This window comes from Cyprinus carpio, chromosome B4, assembly GCF_018340385.1.
Source record: "Cyprinus carpio isolate SPL01 chromosome B4, ASM1834038v1, whole genome shotgun sequence".
Classification (NCBI taxonomy): Eukaryota; Metazoa; Chordata; class Actinopteri; order Cypriniformes; family Cyprinidae; genus Cyprinus; species Cyprinus carpio.
The window spans coordinates 34,825,091-34,849,828 of NC_056600.1; the positions used below are offsets into that span (position 1 = coordinate 34,825,091).

At 37.1% G+C, this 24,738-nt stretch overlaps 1 protein-coding gene across 2 annotated transcripts; it reads left to right on the plus strand.

Annotated features, from left to right (window-relative positions):
* The first annotated feature begins 755 nt into the window (after positions 1-755).
* On the plus strand, positions 756-19,672 carry LOC109065718 (gastrula zinc finger protein XlCGF57.1-like). 2 transcript variants are annotated; one of them, XM_042722959.1, is made up of 3 exons: positions 756-898; positions 1,034-1,273; positions 17,022-19,672. In XM_042722959.1, exons 2-3 carry the CDS (start codon positions 1,102-1,104, stop codon positions 18,446-18,448), a joined length of 1,599 nt encoding a protein of 532 aa, XP_042578893.1. In that variant the 5' UTR covers positions 756-898; positions 1,034-1,101; the 3' UTR covers positions 18,449-19,672. The 2 variants fall into 2 exon arrangements, with proteins under 2 accessions (XP_042578893.1, XP_042578892.1); XM_042722958.1 differs by lacking the exon at positions 17,022-19,672 and adding an exon at positions 4,564-7,509.
* Positions 19,673-24,738: the final 5,066 nt, after the last annotated feature.

Below are 24,738 nucleotides of genomic sequence, written 5' to 3' on the forward strand. Positions count from 1 at the left end.
CCATTTTACGGAGAAAATGTATTTAGCCAGAACTTGCTTTAAAATCATGCACAGACATCAACACTTTCTGTGTCCATTAAAAATGCCTAATTCTGTTAATGTAACTGTAAATCTATCAATTATGTATACTTTGCTGAGATATATTGTCACATTAGTAAGGTCACACCATATGACAACTTTGATGTTTAGATAAAAATTTGAAATTTGAGGTCTTTATACACCAGTAAAGCTATGGTATGCTGTAATAATATCTTGTCAGAGGAACAACATAAAGATAAAAAATGGTTTTGTTAAACATTTATATTAGTATATGACATCATGGACAGGTAGAACTGGGTGTCATCCACCCAAATGTAAAAAAAGCGTTTTTTATGATAACATAATTTCTGATTGCATGCTAAAACGATAAAAGAAAACTCAAGTTCTGTTCTTAATTGTCTTTTTGAGTGAGATGAGGAGCAAAATGTGCGGTAAATATTTCTGTTGTTGTTTTTTTTTTGTACACTTGGTGGTTATTTTCAGCACACAATTAGACATAATGTATTTCAATATGTATTTCACTCTGAATATCTCTGACGTGTTTTATTGTTTGTAGGCTGTGTGTTTTCTTCCTGTAATGCGTTTGTTTGAATTGTAGACACGCAGCAGCGCGTGAACACAACACTTATATTTATATCTCGAGATGACACCACACAGCTCCTCCCCCGCCTCTGCTCCTCCTCAAAAAAAATTTTTTTTGATCATCTCAACAATTGTTATAATCGATACAACGCGCCTAAAAGTTAATGGATTGTTATTTAATGTAACGCTGTAGTAGTTCATCTGACATTATGAAGGTTATTGTGTGAGTGAAGCGCATCCACACGAGTAACAGAGAAGGCGCGAGTGACTACTAAATGTAAATATACAAACAAATATGAACCTTCAGTATATTTTGTCGTTTTATTAATTTAAGAGCTAGTTTATTTTAAATCAGATTATTTAAGTCCATTAACTCTCTGACTGACTAATGTATTTGTGTGAAATTAAACAGGACAAAGTGTCCAAACACACAGATAAACTCCTGCTGAAGTGATTGAGATCCACGTGACACTTATAAAGATGGAGTTTATTAAAGAGGAGAGTGAAGACATAAGGATTAAAGAAACATTCAGTCTGAAACATGAAGATGCCGAGGAGCAAAGAAAGATGGAGTTTATTAAAGAGGAGAGTGAAACCATGAAGATTGAAGAAACATTCAGAGTCAAACATGAAGATACTGAGGAACAAACAGGTTGGTTTTCATTCTCAAATCTCAAAACGCACTCATTTGATCCTTATTAAAATATTCCCCATAAGGCCTGAAAACATTTCTCTTTGATGGCTTATTGCACTTGAGCAATAAGTAGCAAGACTTAAAGAGACATCCAAATGGTAAACTTTAGTGACGATGCAACAATGGCCAGATTGGGCAAGTAACATTTCTGTCAACTGTCCCAAAACAATTCAAATTTTGTAACACAGCGCTCTTGTAGTGTGGATGTGAAGCCATTTCCATATTTTAAGAGAGAGAGAATAAATCACGCTCTTTGTGAAGCTATGTCCCACAGACTGATTTCAAATGACTGATTTTCTATTTCAAGTCATTTACCTTCATGGAAACCTGCAGGAAAGAGTAATAATTATATGCATTACCCACAGCCCTGTGCCAAACTTCAGACCTAGCAAACACACATAACAAATAAAACCATTTTTATAGTTTGACTTTTTGCATTGCTTTTTTGCATTTCTTTTCACTGTTTTAATACTGATTTTATAATCCCTAAATATAAATCTAATCAAAATCTGCAGCCATTTTAGTGGCTTTAGTTGAAATATCATGTTATTTTAATTTCAGAAGTGTTTGAAAAAATCAACACGCTCACAGAAAGCCAAAGAAAAAGACCAAAATGCAATAAAAACATGGCCTATATCCATTGCTCTGTTGCCGGAAACCCACTTGTTGGACACTGATCATTATAAATTGAAAAGAGACTGGGTGGGTCGGATTTATTAATCTTCTTTTACATCAAATACCAGGGGAGTAGCAATATTAATTCACAAGGACATTCTATTCAGTCTGGGTTATGTAGATTCTGACTCTGAAGGGATATTTGTAATAGTCTCAGGCTGTATTTTTGGAGTGATAATTGTATTATTGATAACAACTGACAGGCCGCAAATCCTCTCATACTTTGCAGAACATTTTTAAAGATTAAGACCTAGTAGATATTAAGACTCCCGAAAGACAGAATTTACCAGTTATTTACTTCTATATCAACTAAAAAAAGGCACAACAAGAATAATATAAAAGCAGTTAGGACCCCAGAAGACAGTGCATCTTTTCATTACCAGATAATTAATGATACTTTTTCAGACTTTTATAAAGTTTTATATAAAGCTGAGGGTTGTGGTTTAAAGGAGAACTTATTAAAAAAAATGATAACTTGGTTTCTTAATAGAATAGATTCACTGGGGCAGGGATTGAGTCTACAAGATGTTTTCCAAATACCTTACTGTTTATTTAGAGTGTACATAAACCTAAATCAGTGTTAGAAATTTTTACAATATCTAACACTCCTGGCATGCAACCATGTTTTGAAATGTTTGAATATCCCATATATTTTATCTTTAAAATCATTTCATTTAACCCTGAGCTACCACCTGCTATCAGGACACTGGACCTGTCATTTGACAATGGCAGTCTTAAATAATTTCAGTCATTAAAACAGGAATTTAATAGACCTAATGATGATTTCTACAAATATTGTCAACCACATCATTTTCTGGAATTGTTTCAGAAGGATGACAGAATAAGTTCTGATTCTTTCTCACATTCTTTCCTCCTCTTTTGACTCCCTAAAAGTGATATGAGAGAAAGACATATTTAAAGGGTAAAAAAAAAAAAAACATGAATGAATCACACATTACATGTAGTTCTTAATCATACTAACATTTGTTTGATCTTTTATTAACTATCAACAACTGTTGTTTTTTTTATTAATTAAGCTTTTAATGATCAAGCTCTTTCTTATCTTAAAGATGTTCTTACTCAAGATCATCTGACGTGGCTCTTCTGTATGTTCCTTGTATCTGTTTTAAAATCTAAGAGTGATAGAGCATTTTCAGTAGCTGCCCCTCCTTTATGGAAGCAATTGCCACTGGACAGTCAGTCTGAAAACTTAAGTTTTGGCTTTCATTGCCGTTATTATCTTGTATTTTATTGTCTATTGGTCTTCGTCTTTCTCTGTTAATCACTTTGGTCTGCCTTGATGTGTTCAAATGAGTCAGAATATACACTTTATAAAACAGGATACCTTAACTTTCACAATGTGTTTTGTAGAACAAAGACTGTAATGTTCTGACACCTTAAAACCGTGGTTCTCAAAATGCCCTGGCAACAGTGTTTGTGTGTGTGAATGGCAGTTAGTTATTTTACCAAATGCCACGTCACTGTCTGAACAAGCCTGACAAGCAGATTCTTGCGATAGAAAACACCTCTTGGCATCACATGCAATTACAGTATTCAGGTGGAAAAATGAGATAAATTGGAATCCTGCTTAGCTTTATCTGTAGAGTGTTTCACAAATCAATATTTCATATTTTGGTTAAGCCAAATGTGAATCTTTTAATTTCAGCCTGGACAACCAAGCACAAATATTCCTGCCCAGGTGACATCTGGTCCAAAGTGTAATCTGTCTTTATACATTGAGTAAGCGATAAAAGAATTGACATTCAGACATTCGGTTTGTCATTGTCACATGAGTCAGTAAAAAAACGTCCCTCCCAAAACATACCACATTTAAAGCACGGACAATTGAACGACCTACGTCTGAAAAAGAAAAAAACAGAGTTGACCTTCCCCTTCCTCGTGCACCATATGGGACTGATGGCTACTCATCTGAAAATTTGTTCAATGGACTTAATACAAAGCCCAGTGGCACTCCACGCTTGTATTTGATTAAATGTATTCATGTAAATAAACAGTCGGATATACAAGACCTAAATGATACTAATACTTGTCAACTAATGGCAACATAATTCTTAAGCTATCCAAGAGAATGTTGTGGTCTAAATAGTCAAACGAGCTAATAGCATCGGAAGAAAGTTTTTAATTTAATAATAATGTGTTAGATTCAATTATCGATTTTTATTCTATTTATGGGCTTGATGCTATTAGTCATCAACTGTTGAGTCGACCCCTGCGCTGTAGAGTATTTTAGACATGAATGGCATTCTCCTGGGTCAAGTAATAATCGGTTTAATTACTGCCAGCTTTCTTGAGCTTAAGTGAATTTTTTTTTCTTCTTTTTTTTTTTTTTTTTTTTTTTTGAAATGTGTCCTAAAGAAAGTTATCAGTTCTATTAATTATTGCAATTGAGATTCTGAGAGAATCTGTAACTGCTCCTTCACTAGTTTAGTTAGCATAGTATCTAGCAAAAATGTTGCTGGCTCTGATGCTTTGATGCTTTCAGGTTGGTTTTAATGTCTGTTGCTTTGTACCAGTAAGCTGGTGTTAATTTGTTTTTGTCTTTTTCACTTTAGGCATGAGCCCACTGAAAGAGGAGAGTCAAGAAATGAATGAAGCAGAGAAAGATTGGTGTGAGAAACTTGATTTCATGACTGCAGAACAATCCACTGAAACGACTTCATCAGGAAACAGAGCTCAACCATGTCCTTACATATGTGGTCAGTGTGGAAAGAGTTTTGGAACTAAAGTAAAAATTTATCAGCATATGAGAATTCACTCAAAAAAGATCATATGTCAGCAGTGCAAAGAGAGTTTCCCAGACAGGCAACAGCTTAAGGATCATGTCAAAATTCACATGGGAAAGAAGCCTTTCATATGTCATCTTTGTGGAAAGAGTTGCTCAAAAGAAGGACGCCTCAAGGATCACTTGAGAGTTCACACCGGAGATAAGCCTTTCGCCTGCCCTCAGTGTGGAAAGAGATTTACTCAAAAAACAAACATTAAAGCCCACCTGAGAACTCACACTGGAGAGAAGCCCTTCACTTGCACTCAGTGTGGTAAGAGTTATACTTGTAAAGACACCCTTAATGACCACTTGAAAATTCACACCGGAGAAAAGCCTTTCACCTGTCAACAGTGTGGAAAGAGTTTCATTAAAAAACAAAACATGAAAGTCCACATGAGACTTCACACTGGAGAAAGACCTTACACATGTCTTTGGTGTGAGGAGAGCTTCATCTATCGAAAAGACCTGAAAGATCATTTGCGAACTCATTCTCGAAAGGAATTCCTGTGATCCTCAGTGTAGTAAGAGGGTTACAAGATACAGAGGATTCAGAAATAACCTGCATATTCACTGTGGTGGAGGCCGTATAATTTTTTTAAAATATAATTTAAAATCATCACACTTAAAGATACACATGAAAAAGGTCTTGAAGATGTAAGACCGTTGAATTTGCCATAGTTTTGATACAGTTTCATTACTGTAACAAGTACTTTATAGTGTTGTTCTTTTGTTACTGGTAATTAAATCCCTTAGTTTCATCTTTAAAATAATATAAACATTGTGTAACGTGAAGATTTATTCAGAATAGTGGCAGCAGCCTTCCATTTCCTGCGTAGAAGTTACAACTTAACATGGGCATCAGTTAAACTGACAAAAATTCTCTCAACCACTGGCAGAGCCAGAAGCAGGTCCAATGTGGTAATGAACCCTAGGCGCCACCCCAAAATTTTATTCACTACTGATAGTTTTATGCTGATTGACATCTCATTTCACCTTTTGTTGTAAAAGCTTTTTGTTTTGTTTTTATCCCAGGGTGGAAATCACTTAAGCAATTTTACTTGATCAATGTACTGAAGTACACTAGTCAACATATGAAGCTGATCAAAACCTTTCATCAGAGTTGTTCTAAAACAAAAATGTGTTCTTGTCTTAGGACAACTTTGATTCACTTTTTTTTTTTATCCACTTCAAATACCTATACAGCTGGGACCGCTCCATCTTTCAGTATCAAACGATGTGCAAATACAGCGTCGAACTGGGCCTTGTTTATAAAATGTTCATCAACAAACACACTTGCAAAACTCCATTGCTGCCCAATGGATTCTTTAGGAAGCTGAACAAGATTATCTTTCCCTTTCAACCAAAAGCACAGTTATTTAGAGACATTCTTCTCGAGCGAGTCCTGCGCAGTACAGCCGAATGAAGCTCATTAATGGTCACGTCCTCGCTCCGGTTGACGTGTGTGTGGGCGCACTCTTCTGGGAGAAATACCCATATAAGGAGTTCGACCCTTCATGATGTCATGAAGTGCCATAATCAAAAAAACTTTCTGAAACTTGTAAGAAACTCAGAAGTATGTATTTGGCTCAGAAATACTCTGTTGTACATCCAAATCCTTTTTTGATATTTTTTTAAAGAGTTGGATTCTCATGCTAAACATGGCCAGTGTAAATAGCTCAACATGCATGAAACAGCATTGGACCCCCTTTTAAGTATAAAACATTTTTGAATTTCAAATGTAACCTTGGTTCCCTGAGAAGGGGAATGAAACACTGCATCTGCTGATGCTATGGAGAACCACGGTTACATTCAGAACCCGAGACGTTCCCTTTCCAATGGGAACTCGCACTGTGTCTGCTGACAATATGGGAAGCTGAGGAGAATTCCTGCCACACAATCTAAGCATTGCCACAGTGAACACAACATAAAACTCAATAAACTTAACTGCCTGAAGTCAATAAAGTCCCCTTCTCTGGATCAACTCAATGCCAGAAATGTGAGACAAAATACCCTATGGCCACTAACCAAGCTTTGAGTCCTATACAAGAAAAGTTTCAGCTTTTTCCAACCTTCCTCACTTCCTTGCAGGCAACGGTGTCTGGCTCGAGGACAGAGATTAAAGATCTGGTTATGTTAGCCCTGTATGCTAGACACCACCTTTAACCCTTAAAACTCAGTTTTTGTGTGTGTGTGTGTTGATTTCCGCCTTGAAATAACATATCTAAGCTTGATGACTGCCCTTACTCACATACAATACATAGATGCACAATATTGGTGTTATTATTTAAAGGAAAACCTTTTAGAAAATAAAAACTATCAAATGTAATAAATACTGTTGTATTTGTTCAAAATATAAAAATAAACAAAAAAAATAAGCAATTGTTTGTTTTTTTTTTCTTTGAATCCTGTATTTGAGAGTGAATAACTCAAGCTCTGTATGCTTCAGCTATTGTAAGTTTTATTTGATTCTACTAGATGTCAGCAAACACTGGAAAAGATAATTTTTAATCCAGCATTTTCCATTAAAAAAGTTTTTTTATTTTTTTTTTAAGCAAAGGGAGGCAAAGTGGTCTTTTAGTGGCGTTTTGGAGTCTCCAAAGTCCTGACTGCAAAACAAGCTATTATGAAGAAGCCTACATTTACTATATGCAATATGTGACAAAAGAACTAAAAAAACAGGTTTCATTCTTCTCAAAGAGGCTTATTAAATTCAATATACAGTGCAAATAATGGGGTAGACAAAAATAAGATTAGCAACAAGAAAACATTTATTTATGATAAGTTTATTACAAACTTGTTTTTGTTATTCTACTATAAAATGTTTGTGGAATATAATGTAACAATGTAATCTAAAATACAAAAAGTGTAAATACAATAGTAAACATACATATACAAAATGTATATTTTACAATGAGCAAATAATGAAAAACAACCATTAGAGCCTATGGAGTTTCCCATTGATGGAAGGAGACCTGTGGAGGAGGAATCTCTGTTGGCAGGGTTCCCAATCTAAGCCAAATGTCAAATTCCCTGATTATCCCTGACTTTCACTGACTAAAATGCTTAATTTCCATAGCCTATAATGAAAGAAAAAACAGGCCGCTGTTGTGTTTTTTTTTTTTTGTACATTTTCTGGCACATTTGCCTTAGTTAACAACCTGGTGACTGCATTTGACTTAAGTCAGTGGTTCCCAACCTTGTTCCTGGAGGCCCCCCAACACTGCACATTTGGCCTCTCTCCTTTGTCTGACACACCCATTTCAGGTCTTGAGGTCTCTACTAATGAACTGATTATCTGAATCAGGTGTGTTTGATTAAGGAGACATGGAAAATCTGCAGTGTTGGGGGGCCCCCAGGAACGTGGTTGGGAACCACTGACTTAAGTGATTGCCAGTTGACTAGCGGAAAGTTGAATAAAATGGTGCTGGAAAAATAGCCCAGGGCTCAACACTAAGGATTTTTTCAGTGGTTCAAATTATTACTTGCCCTGTTAATATTTTCACTATCCTTGTTTAATGATTATTCCACTGAATGTCGAGTTGTGATTAACCCAAGTGCAGCTTTATTTACAAAAGTGATCCTAAATCCAAACATAATCCAAAACCGAGACTTGACTTGAACAGATTTAAACAGACTTGACTTCACAACTTGAACAGATTTAAACAGACTTGACAAACTCACCGACAGTGGGTTTACATTCATCAATATACGACAAAAAACAATGGCTAAATAAATGCTATATACAAAACAAGAAGGGTCACGTGACACAAACCAACCAATGGGGAACAAGGTACATGATTAAAGCAACCAATGAGCAAAAAGAACTGATAATCACACAACAACACAATAACCAATGAGAACATGACATACACAAGGCAGAGATACATGAGGGCAAGGGAAGCATGACACTAACATCATGAATCAAACTATACAATAAAAGACATGAAAACAAGAACATGAAACAAAACCCAAAACCAGGCGTGACATATCTCCCCCTCTAAGGGCGGCTCCAGATGCCCAAACAAAACCCAACAAGTTCAAGAGGGTGGTGGAGCTGAGGCCAAATGGGGAGGGAAGGAGGGCCAGGCCCGTGAAGAGGAACAGGACCTGGATCATGGCATGGAGGGTGGAACAGTGGTGGACCTGGACCCTGGGGCAAGGGCAGGTCTAGATCATGGAGCAGTGGCAAACAGTGAAGCACTGGAGGACCTGGGCCGGGAGCAGTGGCAGATAATGGCGCAGAGGGGGACCTGGGCTGTGAAGCAGTGGCAGACTGTGGAACACTAAAGGACCTGGGCTGTGGGTCAGATCCATAGGAGCATGGAGCTATGGCGGAGCTGGCAGAGCAGGGAGCCATGGTGGAGCAGGATGGTCGAGAGGTGCTGGCAGAGCAGGAAGCCATGGCGGAGCAGAGACATGGACAAACAACCAGACAGTTATAGAACATCCACAAAATAATCAAAAAAATCACACAGCCACAACAGGACAGACAGTGAGTTCATGAATGGCCTCCTTGGCCGTGACAGGACAGACAGTGAGTTCATGAGTGGTCTCCATGGCCCTGGCAGGACAGACTGTGAGTTCAGAAGCAGACGCCGCCACCTCTGGAGGCACTGGAGTGGATTGGTGGAAATGTGAGGCCTCTGGGGCAGACTTGTGGAGGCCTCTGGAGCACAGTGTGCAGCCCACACACTTAAAATGGTGACCACCATCACGGGCAGTGCAGCAGACAGTGGGATGCCTGCCAAGCTCGAGAGCGTGGGTCCTAGCAATCTGTCCTTTCAATCCTAGACCAAGCTCCACATCCACAGGAGCATGGTTACTATACCCCGCCCTAAAAAAAAATCTTTTGGGCAAATCTTGGTGACAGCCGCGACATGGTGAGGCTCAGGCATGGCGGCCATCTTGGCTAGGGACTCCGGCATGGTGGCCATATTGGCCGGGTAATCAGGCATGGCAACCATCTTGGCCGGGGTAGCAGGCTTGACATGCAGACTCTGAAATGGTAGCCATTTCATGACGAGATTCTGGACAATCAGCTACTGTGATGAGACTTTGAAAGATCAGCTGCAACTTGACAGGATTGGAAGATCAGCTGAGACGTGACAAGGCTCTAGAAAATCAGCTGCGACTTGACGAGACTAGAATATAAACTGCAACTTGAAGAGACTGGAAGATCAGCTGCGACGTGACGAGACTCTAGAAGATCAGCTGCAATGTGACAATGCTCTAGAAGATCAGCTGCGACGTGACGAGACTCTAGAAGATCAGCTGCGACGTGACAAGGCTCTAGAAGATCAGCTGCGACGTGACAAGGCTCTAGAAGATCAGCTGCGACGTGACGAGACTCTAGAAGATCAGCTGCAACATGATGAGACTCTGGAAGATCAGCTGTGACGTGACAAAACCTGAAGATCAGCTGAGACGTGACGAGACTCTAGAAGGGTGGCCATTTTGTGAAGAGACTCTTGTGTGGCTGGCATGATGTGACGTGACAGTTGCATAGTTCTACAGAACTTTTGACTACTACAATTACTTAAATTCCTCAAATCAATTTCACTTTAACAACATGTATACTGTGTTTTTACTTTGTGAATTATTATTGATTAATATGATCGATTGTATTTTTTTTTTTGCAATGTGATCTTAAAAAAACGCAGGTCATAGCTGTTTTATTTATTTACACAAATGCTGATATCTGTTTTTAACTGTAAAAGCTTTTTATATAAACTTAATATATTTAATATTTATTTCTGAATTACATTAAATAATAAAACTGAAAATTATAGACCCCATTTTATTGATATTTAAATAGTACAAGCTTGTTTTGTTGAACTATTCTCGTATATACAGGCGCGGTGAACGTGATTTCACCAAGTACAACATGTTCCTGGATCAACATCCTTAATGATCCTGGAACAACATTCCAATCAACCAATCAGAATTGAGGGATGAGTTTTCAAAAAATGGCTGTTTTAGGCTTACAATCAAGGTTAGATGCTTGTACACCCCTGTTATTCGCCATTATTTCCCACTGATTTTAGGAATAAATTATGGGTAGGGATTGGGTTAGGTCTATATTTTTGGACAGTAATGTTGATCCAGGAAACATGTCTTACTTGGCAAAATCACGGCGACCATACAGGCGCTGCATTAAGCAGGACATAAATTACTGAATGAAAAGGCTTTCTGTTATGTAAATATCTAAAAACCTTTTTTTATTTGAAATGTATATCTAACCAACTTCATCTAACTGCAATAAAAACAGCAGTGCGCGAGAGACGTGGGAATCAGTGACTGCAGTGCTCCGTTTTTAACTCCTCCCTCGACTTCAAAAAGGCAAATCTCGCCGATCGGTATCCGCCAGATGCCTCTCCCTGAATGCGGACAAGAACAGACAGCAGCAGTCATCCTCTAATCGTATGTGTGGCAGTTGTACAAGCGTCTGGGTGAACTCCATGCTGGTAGTGATAGTGCAGACGAATCCATGGCATGTGTAATATAGAAAAATAAGTAACAACATAAAATTTATATAAAAAGACATTATTAAATGTCTACCACTTGAACTAAAACTAGAAAAAGATGGACTCGGACCCAACACTGTAAGTGTACTATTATTATCGCCAAACTTGTAATTACATATAAAATAAGGGAAAGATGGTGGTATCTAATCATAACAAATCATAATGACAAAAAAAAAAAAACATGGAATTGCATTCATTATATTAGATTATATGCACAGAAAAAAACAATGACAACGTTAAATATCTTTGAATAATTCATCGTAATTGTTACAAAACTGTGTAAAAAGATAATCACTGCTTTTAAAAAAAAGTTTTTTAGGAACGTTCAAATTTAAAAATCAAAATAATGGTTGTAAATAGCTGCGGATCATAGCACACTACAAACATGTGAAAGCACAATGAGCCTGTTCTGCTTCTGCACCGCATACGAACCGTGCTGCAAACGGATCCTTGCTTAATTTAATTTACTCTTTTCTGATATACTGCACTCAACTTCCATTCACTATATATGGATTTGAGAATCAGTGAAGAAATCAGTGATTTCGGAGTCAGTGTACAACGAGAGTCGAATCCAGTGCTTGAGTCGACTCTGACTCTAGAGCTATTCAGAGTCGAGAAATCGACTCCCCATCCCTACCCAATTTATGTATATGTATTTATATCATCTATGGAAGGTGTAGGACCATAAAATATTCATCCAATCAAAATGTTTGATTCGAACATTATGATAGGTTGTCCTGCCTGCCTGTCAAATATTTATTTGCATACCTCTGCGCACCATTCGCGCAGACTTGATACATCATCAGCGCGTTCCAGCGAGAATGAAAGGCACTATTATTGTAATATTATGCGCTTTTTACTGTAATGTTTTCTCACCGGTGAATGAGACGTGAGGTAATCTGACAGTGTTGCATTCAGTCCTTCACCAAGGCCATCTCTCATCATGTTGCAGGTTGGTCTCTGCTCTGCCTGAGAGTGTTCATGCGTTTTTTGGGGAGGCGTGGCTTTGGAGAGTGATTACACAGGGAGGGTGGGGATCTTGCTTTCAAAACATGCTTGCTATCGCCAGCCTTTCCGAAATCGCCTACCGTACCTTTAAGTATCTTGTTAATATTTAAAGTGCCCATATTGTTATTATTTTTCAAATATTACAAATATTTAAAGTGCCCATATTATGTTTTTTTTTTATTATTATTTTTTACAAATATTACCATTGTAATATAGCAGTCTGTAGATGAAAAATGTCTGCAAAGTTTTAAAGATCAAAGTGCACGCATATTGATTTTGAACTGCTGTGCTACAAAGAATGTCTTCTAGCCTTATTTCTTTTTACCAATTACCAGTTAGGTTTGAACCAGTTTGCATGATGTAAGCTTATGGACTTTATTGGCTGTCCCTCATATGTCTACTCTGGCCAAACTACAATGATTGAGGGCAGATCAGTTACAGCACAGTAGGCTCTAGGAATTTTAGGGTTTAAGGATGTATTACGTGTCATTAAGAAATTGTCAGTTTTAAGGGAGTTAGGAGTTATGTGCATCAGATGCCTCTTCAGTGTTAGCTCCTCTGATTTATTCATTTATTTAAATGTTATGTATTTCACCAAGAAATCCACTCTGAACTCATCTGACATTTACATTTTCTGTGCACTTTTGTATTTTTAGACAGCAGCGTGATGACAGGACTTTTATTTTGGTCTTATGTTGTGACGTCATAAGACTGTGCCGCTCTCCTGCATCTGTTGTGATTCGGCTGAAGAAAGGTTTGTGTTTTTAAGCATTTGAAATGTTTAAATCAATGCAAAAAAGTGAAGGCAATTTCATAGTTTTACAAACAACGAAAAATAGCTTAATTATGGATGAATTGTGATACTTTATCTAACATTAATAAACACTATTTTTATGAGTAAGCTCTCGCACATGAGTAACAAAAGCTACGTCTCATTTTGCTCCCTCTGTAGTGAATCAGTTTATCAGGAAGACAAGTTCACTCACTGGCAATTACTGATGAGACAATCAGAGCTTTATGAAACTTAATTTAATTTATTGAATCAATTGCTTCGCAAAATGATTCAGTGATTTGAAGCGCAAATTAGGGATGGGCGATCCCACTTATTTTGTTTTCGATACGATACCGATACTTTAAAATGCCAGTATCATCCATATCAATACCGATATAATACTTCTAAACTCAACTTCTAAATTATGAAATTTAAGTTATTAAATTACTAAGCATAAAATGGGTAATGATACCTACTTAACTATATTTGAAACACATTTTAACGTTCAGTACGCCTTAATTGCAACTTATTAGGTTATATTTTTGTTTACACATGGTTAAAATATGCTTACTGTGGTAACCATGGAAGTCTACATGTACTATAGTTGAACTACGAACACTTTAGTAAAACCATGGTTCATTTGCATAAGGGACTTCCAGTGACAGGCTGTTGCAGGCGTAAAATCCTTTTTATTCTGACAGTGTATGGCTTATATTAATATTACAGAATAGAACATGATCAATATGAACTTTTAACATTCAGTTTGAATAAATATAATTGCACAAACTATGTAGGCTACAATATCAATTTGACACTTTTGGGAATGCAGCTCTGCCTGTAAACACTCTGTGATTGATTGGTTCTGTCTTGCAACATTTGCATGTGTTCAGATGTGCAGGAAAATAGTTCTATCCTACATAGTTATTTGCTAACATAGGTTATGCATCCAATTCAATGCATATTGTATGCATTCATTTTTTTTCTTAAACAAAATCAATGGTAAATAAAACACACCTTAGTATCGATATTTTTAATTTGAGTATCGATACTTTAGATCAGGGGTTTTCAAACTTTTTTGTCAGCCGAACCCCTTTGGCCTAAATTATTTACTTGAAGTACCCCCTGAGATTTTAAGTAAACATTTAAATAATTTAATGGCACATTTGCATGTTTAACTTTAAAACTGATAAAAAAAATAAATGTTTTTAAAGTTTCAGTGGCATGTACATAGCTATTGTTATTATTACACTCAACAAATTATAAAAATTCATATTACTGTAATTTACAATGTAATTATGACATTTGTTCCACAAAAATGTTTTAAATACAGGGTTTCCCAAAAAGATAAATATGTTTATACGTTTAAATCACATTTGTATAAACCTGTAACATTTCTTTGCAAAAAAAATTTAATTTCATTTAAAAAAAATATATATTTTTTGTATTAGGTATACACTCGTAGGCATTCCGTGTACCAACTAACGAACCCCCTGCAATTACCTCGCGAACCACCAGGGGTTCACAAACCCCAATTTGGGAAACACTGCTTTAGATACTTCAGGATCGATATGCCCAAATGCAACAAACACAACAAACACAAACGTGTAACGGCAACTTTTACAAACCAGTATCCATTTTTTTCATGAAAACGCAATCTATTAAATATAGTAGTATTAAATGAGCAGATAATAAAAAAAATAATAATATTAATAACAACAACGACTAGGGTTGCTAACTTCAGAAAAGTAAAATAAGAGATGTTACCTCGTGTTTGATGCACTTTCCACACTACACTTAACCTTGGCTTAATATTTTAGCTATAAAATTGGATCTTTCTGATTATTACAATGCGTATTGATGGCTTTAATTTCTACACCTTATTAAAAGCTTATTTCAGACATGATCCTGTTTGTTTATGAAAATTTTCACATTTCAGCATTAGAGTAATCTCTCTGCTGGTCATCACTCACAAACATCTACAACATTTTAATTAGTGACTTCATTGCATCAGATATATGTCACTTTGCTCACAGCTATCCCAAAATAAAACCTGTAGGGTAGCCATGTAGCGTACGTTACCATGGTGACGAAACCCGCTTAAAACCAAACCACCTTCTTGAGCCCGAAAACACAAGGGTTTGCTCAAACTAAATATGAAATTACCTGGGAAAAAACTGAAACCTGTTTCGTGCTACAGGCCACAGGTCATTTAAGGCCATTTAAGGCCACTTAGCAGTGTAGTAACTAGGAAGCAGAATGAGATGCCAGAGATTTAGTTTGCATTTATTTTCGATTTTCTTATTTATTCTCCTCTTAAACAGAAGAAAGTGTCCCAACACACAGAAAAACTCTTGGTCTAATCATCTGAGATCCATGTGACACTGTTTTAAAAATGGCGTTTATTAAAGTGGAAAGTGAAGACATGAAGATTGAAGAAACATTCAGAGTCAAACATGAAGAAACTGAGGAACAAACAAAGATGGAATTTATTAAAGTGGAGAGTGAAGACATGAAGATTGAAGAAACATTCAGAGTCAAACAAGAAGATACTGAGGAACAAACAAAGATGGAGTTTATTAAAGAGGAAAGTGAAGACATGAAGATTGAAGAAACATTCAGAGTCAAACATGAAGATACTGAGGAACAAACAAAGATGGAGTTTATTAAAGAAGAGAGTGAAGACGTGAAGATTGAAGAAACATTCAGAGTTAAACATGAAGATACTGAGGAACAAACAAAGATGGAGTTTATTAAAGTGGAGAGTGAAGACGTGAAGATAGAAACATTCAGCGTCAAACATGAAGATACTGAGGAAAACAAAGATGGAGTTTATTAAAGTGGAGAGTGAAGACATGAAGATTGAAGAAACATTCAGAGTCAAACATGAAGATACTGAGGAACAAACAAAGATCGAGTTCATTAAAGAAAAGAGTAAAGACATGAAGATTGAAGCATTCAGAGTCAAACATGAAGATACTGAGAAACAAACAGGTTGGTTTTTATTCTCAAAGCTGAACTCACTCATTTGATCCTTATTAAAATGTCCAGCTCTACAGAAATGAATGATAGTTCTGAAGAATGTCATATGAGCATCCAAATTGAAGTCGTTTTATTTGACATGGAGTGGGTCTTCATGCTGACCAGACAAATACCAGACAAAAACACACAAAATGTCAAATGACTATAATTAATAACTAAAATAGGGGGGAAATGTATTGAACTCTTTTGTTGTGTTCAAGTCCCTAAAACACGTGTCCGTGGTGTTGACGGTAAAAAATGACCGGCAGACAAAAAATATCTTGTATATCTATTGTTATGCTATATTATTACCAAATATTGGTATTGATCTTTTTGTCAACTTGTTTTCTTTCAATTACGACTGGTTTTGTATTAATTTTTGGAACTGATTTATCATAGGCCTCATTAATTTGAGCTTACGTACTGCAGTTTTTGAGTGAAAAAAGCATTATTAAAAATCATTATAAAAATATTATTTGGACAGTTATGCAGTTTTGTTATGAAATGTAAAAATCGATAATTGGCATAACGTGAGCTCTAATGATAATGTTCCTCATGTTCAGCATATACTAGGAGAAAAGCAGAGGACCTAATACTGAGCCCTGATGCACTCCATATTTGTGTTTGATGAAATGTCTATTTGTTTACACAAAGTATTAGCAGTTGTATAGATTTAAGACCTAATCTGTGCTAGTGCTTATCTACAAAATTTGAAGTTGCAGTCTGTAACTTTTGGTGCTCTTAAGGTTAATGTGTCTTGCAGAAGAACATTGTTGCCAAGGCTATTTCTCTTTGTTTATGTCTATGACGATTCACACAGGCTTTGATGTTTTAATACTTTTATCTTGGTTTTGACGTCTGTTGCTTCAAGCCAATAAACTGCCACTAACTTTTTCTTTTTTCTTTTTTTTTTTTTTGCTTTAGACCTGGTGGCACTGAAGGAAGAGAGGCAAGAACTTACAGAGATAGAAGAGAAGGATGAATATATGCAACTTGATTTCATGACTGTGGGGAAATCCATACACACTGAAACAACTTCATCACGAAAAAAAGTTCAGAGGACCAAATCAAACGTTTACTTCACCTGCCATCAATGTGGAAAGAGTTTCAATAAAAAATATAACCTTAAAAACCACATGAAAGTTCACACTGGAGAAAAGCCTTTCACATGCCAACAGTGTGGAAAGAGTTATACACATAAAAAAGGCCTTAATTCCCACATGAAGCATCACACTGGAGAGAAGCCATTCACATGTGATCAGTGTGGAAAGAGTTTCAGACAAAAAGTAACCCTTAATTTTCACACAAAGAGACAACACTCAGGAGAGGATGCTTTTAAATGTCATTGGTGTGGAGAGAGTTTCAGTTGTAAAATAAGCCTCAAAACTCATATGAAACTTCACACTCCAGAGAAGCCTTTTACCTGCACGCTGTGTGGAAACAGCTTCTCATGCAAAGCATCTCTTAAGATTCACATGGTCGTTCACACTGGAGAGAAGTTGTTTCCATGTGATCAGTGTGGAAAGTGTTTCAGACATAAATCAAGCCTTGATTCACACATGAAAAGTCACACTGGAAAAAGTCCTTACACCTGCAAAATCTGTGAGAAGAGCTTCTCAATTAAGTCAACCCTTGATGCCCACATGAGAATTCACACAGGAGAGAAGCCCTTCAACTGCAAACTGTGTGAGAAGAGCTTCTCACAAAAAGGAAATCTTACGGCTCACATGAAATCTCACACAGGAGAGAAGCCTTTTGTGTGTGCTCAGTGTGGAAAATGTTTTACACGTGAAATAAACCTTGCTTATCACATGAGGCTTCACTCAAGAGAGAACTCTTTTAATGGTCATCAGTGTGGAGAGAGATTCCCAGACAAGAGACGCCTAGACTGGGAGGAAAAAATTCATTCTCGAGAGGCATCTTTCACGTGCCATGAGTGTGGAAAGAGCTTCAGATTGAAAGGAAACCTCAAGGTTCACATGAGAATCCACACCGGAGAGAAACCCTTCACCTGCACTCACTGTGGAAAGAGTTTCAGTCAGAACATAAGCCTTCAGATTCACACGAGGCATCACACTGGAGAAAAACCTTTCACCTGCAGTGTGTGTGGGAATACCTTCACATATAAAGCACACTATAATTCCCACATGAGAAGTCATACTGGAGAAAAACCTTTTACCTGCAAACTGTGTGGGAAGAGCTTCACACGCAAAGAATCTCTTAAGAGTCACATGGGCGTTCACACTGGAGAGAAGCCGTTTCCATGTGATCAGTGTGGAAAGTGTTTCAGGCGTAAAGCAATCCTTGATTCACACATTAAGTGTCACACTGGAGAGAGTCCTCACACCTGAAACTGTGGGAAGAGCTTCTTAAGTAAATCAACCCTTAATGCCCACATGAAAACTCATACAGGAGAGAAGCCTTTTGTGCGTGCTCAGTGTGTGAAACAACCCTAACCACATGAGGATTCACTCAAGAGAGAACTGTTTTAATTGTCATCAGTGTGGACAGAGATTCCCAGACAAGAGACGCCTTAGCTGGCATGAAAAAGTTCATTCTCGAGAGTCTTTCACGTGCCATGAATGTGGAAAGAGCTTCAAAATTTAAAGGAAAATTTAAGGTTCACATGAGAATCCACACCGGAGAGAAACCTTTCACCTGCACTCACTGTGGAAAGAGTTTCAATCAGAAAATAACCCTTCAGATTCACACGAGGCTTCACACTGGAGAAAAACCTTTCACGTGTCTTCAGTGTAAGAGGAGCTTCACATATCAAAGAGACCTGACACGTCATGTGCAAGCACATTCTGTAAAGAAACTGCAGTGCTCTGCAAGCAGAAAGAGGCTTAGAAAAATGAGCAGTTTGAAAGATCAAAAGCACGATCGCTCTGGAGGAAGGCAGTTTAATTGTGATCAGTGTAATAAAACATTTCTTTTGCCATCACACTTACAAATACACCTAAGTCATGCAGATGTGAAACCATATTTGTGTTCTTCGTGTGGGAAGCGTTTTAAATGGCACCAGAAAATACGTATCTGTGTGAAACTAAAGCTACGTTCTCACCGCAGCCGAAAAGTGACCCAAATCTGATCATCCACCTTCATGACTATTTGCATTTTTCACCTCTTTATGAGTCTGACATTTTATTTTTTTTGTCTTATACATAGGAACTCTGTGACCACACCTGAGCATCTGCTTTGTTATAGTCCAGTTGTTCTCAAAATTTTGGTTTGTTCCCAGACACACTGTTATGAATATGAAATTCATCTTTGAAACTTTGCAGATTTTTACATTCACCACTGTCAAAATTAAATGCCATCAATATAAGTGTTATTATTATTAGTTCAGTTGATATTAATGGTAAAGTTCATTCGTAATTAAACTCAATTCATAAGAAAATAGTGTCATTGCCTTCCAGAAATGTCTTATACGACTGTGTTCCCAAACGGCAGCATCCACCTCCGAAAGCATTGACCGCATTGTTTCGTCTGCTCGCTCTGAGGCGCAAGTGATTTATTATATATGAAGATTATTATATTCTCCTACTTTTCTTAGTGATGTATAGTGCCAGTTTATCAGGAAGTGATGATTTTGTTCTCTTTGACTCGTTGGATGGAAACGATGCTTGTTCGCAAATGTTTTATGCGATATTCCAGTTTTGCGCATAAGTTAAATTCGCAACTTTGGATGGAAACCCAGCTAATGATGTACAGCAGTGTGGGACATATAGGTGCCTAAAGTGTACATGTAAACTCACTTATGTCAAAAATGATGGTTTGGATGAAAACTCAACATAGTATCAGTGTCACCTGATATTTGATCACAACTTATTAAAATATTCATCAACTTGAAAATATAGATCCATACAATAAACTGCCAATAATGTAATTACAGGCTGTTACTGAAAATAAGAAATGACCTGGTTAAATAAAGGTTAAATTTGTTGGTTATAAATGCATTCAAAACATAAATGGTTGTGAGAGTAGACTGCGGGTCTATCTCTCATTTAGTCTCATTTTTTATCCACACACACACACGGGTCTATGTGGATTAGCCAGACTTTTTCTCCAAACAGGCCCGGTGGTGGTTTAGATGGACTACCCTTTCCTGAGGTCCTAGAGCTATGAGAGTTCGATTAAAACACTAAAAAAAAAAAAATTGAACAAAATTCAGGACACTTTAGACTTCAGATACACCCTTCAGAGCGTGATTCACACCACCCTAAAACTATTGTGGTTTATAGAGACAGTTCTACTTTTGAAGAATATGTGACTTATGAGTACCAAAACAAACATTATTGGGACTTTAAAGGGACAACGATGTCGTTTAAATAATTGCTTATTAACATAAATGCACATTAACCTGACACCACCAAGCATTAATGGGACTTCAATTATTATTATTATTATTTTATTATTTTATTGCACAACTCTACTCTACATCTCTACAACTCTACATCACCAGTGTTAGTTGGTGACACTGACTAACAGCCTGTAACAATAGATTGTCACACAACACAAGTGCCATGACAATGAGAATTGAGCAAAAAAGTTCAAATAAGTTATTCTTACCCAACTTCAAAAGACCCATGGTTGCTCATAACAAAATAAATAAAATGTAAAAACAAGAACAAAAATTAAAACTGTTCTACAGTTTGCTTTTGTGATGGCCTCTTTGTCATTTGAACTTCTATTTTTGTACTGAACATCATTACAAACTATAACAGGCAGACAACAACTTAAAACACAAGAGCCACACTTTTTTAAAACATTAAAGGAACTTTGGACTTTAGCTTATTCACCGTATCCCCCAGAGTTAGATGAGTCCATACATACCCTTCTCATCTCCGTGCATGCCTTAACTCTGTCTGACGCACCCACCGCTAGCCTAGCTTAGCACAAAGACTGGAGGTAAACGGCTACAGCTAGTATACTGCTCCCAATAAGTGACAAAATAACGCCAACATTTTCCTATTTACATGTTGTGATTTGTATAGTCACAGTGTGAACGAATAACAAGGTCACATGACACACAGCCATCTTCTAACCGTATACACCACAATTGTCAGTGTATTTAAATCTTTTCTTTTTCTGACTGTCTCTTTGCAGCTATTCCTCTATTTCGAACAGAGTCCCTTATATTTTGCACTGTTCTTTGTGCCAACACGGGGTCTTCCACCAGTTTGCAGTGACTGCATTCAGTTTTGGTGGCCAGTTTTCCCCTGCTTATATGACCTTTGAAGTGTCGCATTACTGCGGCGACCTCAGCCTTAGACCACACTTTCTTTGCCACTCTTCTGGATCCATGTTCCTCAGCAGCATGATTCCCTGGAAGATAGGCAAACAAAAAAAGAATACATCACAAACAAAATGTGTTGTCCAGGTGAAGCCATCAAAACACGAGTTCAGTTAATTACCATAGTTGACAAGAAATTGCAGTTTACTTTTCTTAACTCACTTTGGGTATCAGTTGGTTGCTCACTCGATGTAATTTCACCAACTTTACTAGCCCACATTAGAGTGTGAACAATATGGAGTGTATTTTTAGAATGTCTTTGCTGTTCATCTATTTATGTGGCCAAACCTTTTGATATTTGAATTAATTGCAGTAAGTAATACTACAATTAGTAACATGTCTTAAGTAATTTTGGCATTGTACTTCAACACACCATATTTTAAATGAAACAAAGACTATGGGGTTTAAGGTCTGATTCTCAGTTTAAATCTGATTTCATAAGGTTAGCCAAATAGTGTTGGAACTTGGTCTGAAAGTTTACTCTTGATATTAAAACCATACGTAACAATCAGCGTAATACTACTTTTAACCTCTTAATCTTCCAGATTTTGTGGCATGTTGTGATCAGTCATTCAGACCAATTCATTTTTAGTCTTTTAACCAACTTGCTAAAGAGAATTAATAGAACATACTCATGGGCAATCAAGAGAACATGTGAAGAGAAGGAGGTAACTTTACTTTTATCTCAAATTCAGTATACATTTCCAGATAATAAAGTAAGTGTATATGCTCTCTTGCAGACAAGATGTTTTGTACAAATGCAGTACAGTTAAATTAAGGGCTATTTATTTATATCTCTTTCTTTAAGATTACTCTTGCATTTTGATAGTTGAAAACTTCAGAGACAGGAAACATCAATAAGACGTGCATAATAATCCTTCTGTTAAAGGGATACTTCACCGTTTTTTCATATTTAACTATGTTATTCCCTTAACTAAGACGAGTTGATACATACCTCTCTCGTCTCAGTGCGTGCACTCAATTGCTCTGGCGTGCGGCGACACTTTTATAGCACTTAGCCTAACCTAGTTCATTCATTAGCGTCCAAACAGAGAGGGAGTTAGAAGCGACCAAACACCTCCACGTTTTCCCTATTTAAATACAGTTACACAAGTAGTTACACGACCAAGTATGGTGACACAAAATAAAATGTGGCGCTTTTCTAAGTGGGTAAAAAGGATAACTATAATAAATGGCGGAATAGCACTTGGGACTCAAGAGCACTTCGACTCGGCGCAGTAAAAAGTCACGTTGGTTCTAATGACAGAAGTTAGAGGGAGAGGATTTTTCAAGCGTGACTTTTTACTGCGACCATACTTGGTCGTGTAACTACTCGTGTAACTGTATTTAAATAGGGAAAACGTGGAAGTGTTTGGTCGCTTCTAACTTCATCTCTGTTTGGACGCTAATGAATGAACTAGGTTAAGCTAAGTGCTATAAAAGTGTTGCTGCACGCCAGAGCAATTGAGTGCACGCACTGAGACGAGAGAGGTATGTTTCAACTCGTCTTAGTTAAGGGAATAACATGAAAATATGAAATATGAAAAAACGGTGAAGTATCCCTTTAACGGAGCTGGGCAAAGTAAGAATTTCATTGTAGGGTATAAACCACTGTGCATAGACAATAAACCTCTAGAATCTGAATCTTACCTTCAGAGGGAGGTACACTCTCACTTACTGTGGATGACACAAATGACACGGATCCTGTTGAAAACAATTTTAACAAGTTACTTGTGTCACAGGAAAAAATACATTTTATCATCAGTGACTATGAATTGAGTTAACATACCAAAGTCTCCCATGTCATGATCTTGCTCTGTGGTTGTAGAGTCTAAATCCATAGGCTCCACAGTTCCAAACTCTGATGCGGTGATATCTGTGTTGCTGTCATCAGATTCGCTCCCACTGTCTTCAGCATCACTTAACGCAATCTCATCTGGAAAATGGCATTAGTAAAACTCAGAGGTGTAAAGAGTACCTGAAAACCATACTTGAGTAAAAAGACAGATACCTTGCAGAATAAATTACTCTATTACAAGTTACCAATACGACTTGAGTAAAAGTGATTTTAACAGTACTTTATTATTTTACTTATACTAAATTTAGGCTCAAAGATGCACTAGTCCTTGACACTTGAGACATGCAGGTGAAAATAAGAAACAATTGATTTGTAAAATGAGAAGTCATGTTTATTTTCTAAAATCTAAATAAAACTGAACACCTCAATAGTGCAATAAATCAGGGTCGACACAAAAGCCTCTTAAAGGGATTGTTCACCCAAAAATGAAAATTATGTCTTCATGTTGTCATGAGTCAGGTTTTTTCTTCCGTTTTCTCTCTCGCACGCTCTCTCACTCATTTACTTACACACACTCACACACACACACACACCTTATTAGCTCATTATTATATTACGCTTTCTCTTTCTCTGTCCTGCTGACCTCTCTCTCTTCATGCACCTGTTTGTCATTGCAATCAGCGCTCGCGCTGATTTGCTTTGACACCTGTTTCTACTTTGCCCTAAGTGTTCACCCTTTATCTGGTGTTTGCTCTGGTAAATTCTTTGTTGGATTATTGTTACATGTCATGCGTTTCGTCAGCAGTTATATCCTGTCTGTATTGAGAGGTACTCAACTATTCTTGTCTTGTCTGCCTGGAACAGTCTAGCCCCAAAGTATTTGCTGTATTCTGCTGCTGTTGCTGCTGAATGTAAACCACTGTGGTTCTCTCACCCTGCCTGAGTTATCTACTCCTGAGCTTCAAGTCTGCTACAAGGCAGTCCTGATCTGTTACTCATCGAGACAGGAGTCTTTCCTTCTTTCAAGTTACTATTTACCAGTTCAGTGTGCTTTAATGACGGACTGCCTTTGTTATATATTATTTCATTAAAGACTGTTATTCCTGTCATCTCTGCTTTTGGATCCTTCATTTATCAGCGTGACGCATGTAGTCAACCTCAAGTTGTTCCAAACCTGTATACATTTCTTTGTTCTGCTGTACACAAAGATAGATATTTTATATATTTTTGTAACCAAGCAGATCTTGCCAGCCATTGACTAGTACAGCAGAACAAAGACAAGTTTGGAGGGAACTTGAGGGTGAGTAAATGATGACAGAATTTTCATTTTTGGGTGAACCATCTATTTAAACATCTACAAACTCAAGTCTCAGTTAAACTCAAGTTCACAAAAAGGCCACACGTAAACCAATATCCTTCAAAAAGGCCTTGTCAATATAGTGGATAAATAAAATGTTAAGTAAAGTTAAATAGTCAAAGTCTACTTGCACTGGATGTGCTGGATTTGGACTCATCACTGGCTGCAGTCATGACCTCATCTCCTAAAT

Coding starts and splice junctions, on each gene's coding strand:
- LOC109065718 (XM_042722959.1), top strand. CDS start 1,102: ATGGAGTTTATTAAAGAGGAGAGTGAAGACATAAGGATTAAAGAAACA. Junction 1,274..17,021: donor AGATACTGAGGAACAAACAG/GTTGGTTTTCAT, acceptor TTTTTGCTTTAG/ACCTGGTGGCACTGAAGGAA.